Below are 4,289 nucleotides of genomic sequence, written 5' to 3' on the forward strand. Positions count from 1 at the left end.
CGGCTGCCGGGGCGGGGGCGGGGCCTGGAGAGGCGAGGGGAGACACTCGTGTCCCCGCCGCCCGGCTCCCTCCGCGCCCCCTCACGGGGTATCCCCGCCTGCCCCGACATAGTGTCAGACTCCACGGGGCCGGCCCGGCCCCACAGGCCTGTCCCCTCACTCAGACACCAGGTGCCTGGGCCCCCAGGTTACCCAGACTTCTGCTAGACCTGCCCAGGCCTGGGCCACAGCGACCCCCCACCAGGTGGGCCCGGCCCCCCAAGCGTGCACCCCCTCCCTGTAGGCATCGACGTCTTGTACTCGGGCTCCCAGAAGGTCCTGAACGCCCCTCCAGGCACCTCGCTCATCTCCTTCAGTGACAAGGCCAAGTGAGTGACCCCCGGAATGCCAGGCCAGGGCTGGACAAGCAACGAGGCCGAGGGACCCCGGGAGGCGGGGACGAAGCAGGCGAGGAAAGGGCACCTCGTCGTGCTCAGAGACACCTCTAGAACCCTCGCCACCCACCCCAGGAGAGGGGCCACCCAGGACAGGGGTGCCAGAGCTCTGGTTCCCGGAGCAGGAGCTGGGTGCGGTGACGGTCACGGGTGTGTAGCATGCGGCCTAGCCAGGCTGGCGTCCAGAAGACAGTCCTAATGGAGGCTTGTGTGTGGGAGGCGGGCCCTGCCGTTCCATCAAGCCAAGGACCGGCCCCCCACCCTGTGCCAGCCCCCTGTGCCAGCCCCCCACTGGCTCCACCCGGCTCAGCGTCCAGGAGCTGGTGCAGGAGCCGTGCCATGGGGTGGGCTGGGGCCACCTGTGCTCTGCCGCAATCCCAACACGTCCCCACGTCCCGTGTCCAGACCCTGAGCCAGGCCCGGGTGGGCTGGGGAGGGGATGGGGGACCAGCCCTAGCAGGGGACGTCCGTGCCATTCACCAGAACAACACTTGGGGTGAGAGAGGGATCCCGTGTGGACGGGGTGAGGAGGTGGCTGAGTCCGAGTCCAGAGCTGGGGAGAGGCCCGGTCTGCTCAGGCCAATCTGGGGCGGCCCTGCCCGAGGAGCCCCGTATTACACCCAGCTTCCCAGTTTACACCCCGGGGATGCGGCAGCCTGCGGGAGCCCTGGCTTCCTCTCCATCACGTGGATGTGCCCCGCTCGCCGGCGCAGCCAGGGACCCTGTCTTTAAGTGATGTCACCTTTCACTGGCCGGGGGAACAAGGCAGGACGACTCCATGGAGGGGGCTGGGGAGGGCGGGCCAGGCCAGGTCCCCGAGAGGCGGAGGTGCAGGCCAGGCCCCAGGGCCAGCAGCACTGGCCTCCCGAGGGGCCGACCCCACCCCTCTGGCTCCCTTTTTGGCTCCCTTCTGTGAAGCAGGGGGGCCCGGCAAGGCCGCCCCACAGGCACCCCGGCCAGACAGGCAGGTGCTCAGGCTGGTTCTTCTCCTCAGAAGTAAGATCTACGCACGGAAGACGAGGCCATTCTCCTTCTACTTGGACGTCAAGTGGCTGGCCAACATCTGGGGCTGCGATGGCGCGCCCAGGACGTGAGGGTCGCGCAGGGCGGCTGGGGGGTGTGGGGGTGACCTCTCACTGCCGCGGCCCCCATCACTTTCACTCACTGGTCCCGAGCCCCCCATCGGCGCCCCAGCCCAGGGCCCCGCCTTCCTCCCTGGCCGGGGGCTTGGGGCCAGCCGCTTGCCCACAGGAGCCCCGTGTCCCCAGATGTCTCAGTGCACCCTCGGGCACTTTGGACCTGGCTATGCCTTTTCATCCCTAGGCCTCAGTTTACCCATATCTCAAAAGAAAGGGGTGAGCAGGGGCTCTCTGAGATGGCTTTGGTCACAGCCCAAGGCCCTTTATGTCACACATGGGGACAAGGATGGGCTTCTCGGGGTCACCGGGGCTAAGGGGGGCCTGGTGGGGAGGTGGGAGCCTGTCAGCCCCCTTCTGAGCCCTGGTCTCCCAGATCAAGGTGCCTTTCCAGCTCTGAGTCCAAAATTCCCAGCGGACAGCATTCACCTGGGACGGAAGGTGGCCCCGTGGTCAGAGGGCCGGGCCTGGTTGGGGTTGGGGTACACAGGCTGCTGTCTGGGCCCTGCCCAGGGACGCTGGACAAGCCCCTCCCTGCTTTGCAGGTACCACCACACCCCTCCTGTCGTCAGCCTGTACTGCCTGCGAGAGGCCTTGGCCCTGATGGTAGAGGAGGTGAGGGGACAGGCAGCGCTGGCCTCGGCTGGGCGGGCGGGGGCCCGGAGCCCGGCCAGCAGATGCGGTGGTGGGGCCTGGACGTCCTCCGCCACTGGACGCTGAGCGAAGCCAGCGAGGGCGGCCAGGTGTGCAGAAGACAGAATGAGGAGCCAGGAAGCGAGGTCCACAGCTGTGGTCGCCAGGAACACGACACCGAGCTTCAGCCGCCGGGGCCCCTTCCTGCAGCCTCTCGCAGCTCTCAGGCGGGGGCAGCAGCCTGGCAGGGACAGCTGGTGTGGCATGGCAACGTCCACACAGGACGCAGGACAGGACACACGGCCCGCAGCAAGGCCCACGTTCACCGTCCTGGCCTCCCCGAGAGGCCACTGCCATCCCCTTGCCCAGAGGCCCCAAGGAGACCAGGGCTGGATGTGGCCTCCCCTTGAGGCTGTGGTGCCGGGTTGGGCCTCTGCTGTCTGCTCATAAAGCCAGCACCCTAGGCCCAAGCAGGAGTCGGGTCACTGGCACCTGGGCTGGCCCGTGACTCGTGGGGGTGGCTCTGAAGGTGGGCCAGGGGCGCGAGCCGCGTGGGGAGGGGAGAGGGGATCCTCATGGGACACAGACAGGGGCGGCAGTGGGGGTCGGGGGCTGGCAGGACAGCAGGCCAACTGCCGGAGGCTCCAGGGGGGCTCCCCAAGGCCTCAGCATCCAAGTCAGAAGGGGAGCCCTCCCCAGCCCGGAGCTGCCCCCGCCCACCACCCCCACTGCGTCGACACCGGGCGCCCCGTCCCCTGCAGGGCCTGGAGAGCAGCTGGAAGCGGCACCGGGAGACCGCCCTGTACCTGCAGGGGCGTCTGCAGGCGCTAGGGCTGCAGCTCTTCGTGAAGGACCCTGTAAGAGGGCGGGCCGTGGCGACCTCAGCCCCCTCAGCCCTGCCTCCCCGCCCCGTGCCCCCCCCACCCTGACACCGGACGCCAGGGCAGGCGGGGCTGGCCCCGAGCCGGCGGCTGGTGCTGAGCCTGGCCTGCCCCGCAGGAGCTCCGGCTGCCCACCATCACCACGGTGGCTGTGCCCGCCGGCTACGACTGGAGAGACATCGTCAGCTACGTGATGGACCACTTCGCCATCGAGATCACCGGCGGCCTCGGGCCCTCCACGGGGAAGGTGAGGGAAGGGCCGGCCACACCGGCCACACCGGCCACAAAAGCTAGATTCAACCCCGCATGGAGCAGATTGTGCCCGTGTCCAGCCCCAGGCTGAGGTCGGTGGTCATCAGAGGGCCTGAGGCAGCAGGGGTGTCCAGAGGGAACATCATTCCCCGGACCCCAGGGATTTGGGCGGCTGAGTCTAGGCAGACTGTGTCCTCCTGCCCCTTCCGCCCCAGCTGCTGAGGTCTCGGGGTACAGCCTCTCCAATGCATCCCAAACGTCCTTGCTTCTTCCGTGAGGCAGACCAGCCGGAGGCCCAGTGCCCAGCTCCAGCGGTGCCCGGGTCGGGCTGTGCTCGCTGAGCGGGCGATTCTGAGTGGCCTTTACTGGTCACCGCCCTGGGTCCCCTTCGCGAGCTCTGCGGGCTCCGCGTGGGTCCGGGAGGCTCCGTGTGGCCACAGGAAGCTCTCGGCTTCCCTGGTGTACCCTGGGTAGGGGGCCCTCAGCAGAGGAGCTGCCTGCTCTGCCCAGACCTCAGCCGGGGTGGGCGGGGCCTAGGCCCCCGACATCCATGCTGCCCACCCCCAGGTGCTGCGGATTGGCCTTCTGGGCTGCAACGCCACCAGGGAGAACGTGGACCGAGTGATCCACGCGCTGCAGGAGGCCCTGCAGCACTGCCCCAAGGGCAAGCTGTGAGCTGGGTGCCCGGCCACGCCCTCCCGGAGGAGCACGGACGGGACGGGGTGCACCAGCAGACTCTGCAAGCCGGACGGGGGCAAGCGGGGCCGGGGGGGCGACAAGACCGGCGGCCCTGCTCCTTCTGGGAACCTCCTGGAAATGGGCTTTGGGCTCAGGATCCTCAGCTCCTCCCAAATGAGCTACAGTCCCCTTGGGGATGCTTAATAAAGAACCCGCTGGTCACCTGTCCCCGCTGTGTGGGGTGTGCTGCGGAAGGCTCCGGCAGGGAAGTGCTA

The 4,289-nt window shown here is 68.6% G+C and overlaps 1 protein-coding gene across 1 annotated transcript in view; it reads left to right on the top strand.

Moving 5' to 3' along the window:
* Nucleotides 1-4,011, top strand: part of AGXT (alanine--glyoxylate and serine--pyruvate aminotransferase) — a 7,980-nt gene extending 3,969 nt beyond the window's left edge. Inside the window, exons 6-11 of the mRNA XM_006909909.3 lie at nucleotides 284-368; nucleotides 1,429-1,524; nucleotides 2,116-2,185; nucleotides 2,965-3,060; nucleotides 3,203-3,331; nucleotides 3,904-4,011. Of these exons, the coding sequence (XP_006909971.2) occupies nucleotides 284-368; nucleotides 1,429-1,524; nucleotides 2,116-2,185; nucleotides 2,965-3,060; nucleotides 3,203-3,331; nucleotides 3,904-4,011 (584 nt within the window). The remainder of the gene's footprint in view (nucleotides 1-283; nucleotides 369-1,428; nucleotides 1,525-2,115; nucleotides 2,186-2,964; nucleotides 3,061-3,202; nucleotides 3,332-3,903) is intronic.
* Nucleotides 4,012-4,289: the final 278 nt, after the last annotated feature.

The sequence above is a fragment of the Pteropus alecto genome, unplaced genomic scaffold (genome assembly GCF_000325575.1).
Source record: "Pteropus alecto unplaced genomic scaffold, ASM32557v1 scaffold143, whole genome shotgun sequence".
Taxonomy (NCBI): Eukaryota; Metazoa; Chordata; class Mammalia; order Chiroptera; family Pteropodidae; genus Pteropus; species Pteropus alecto.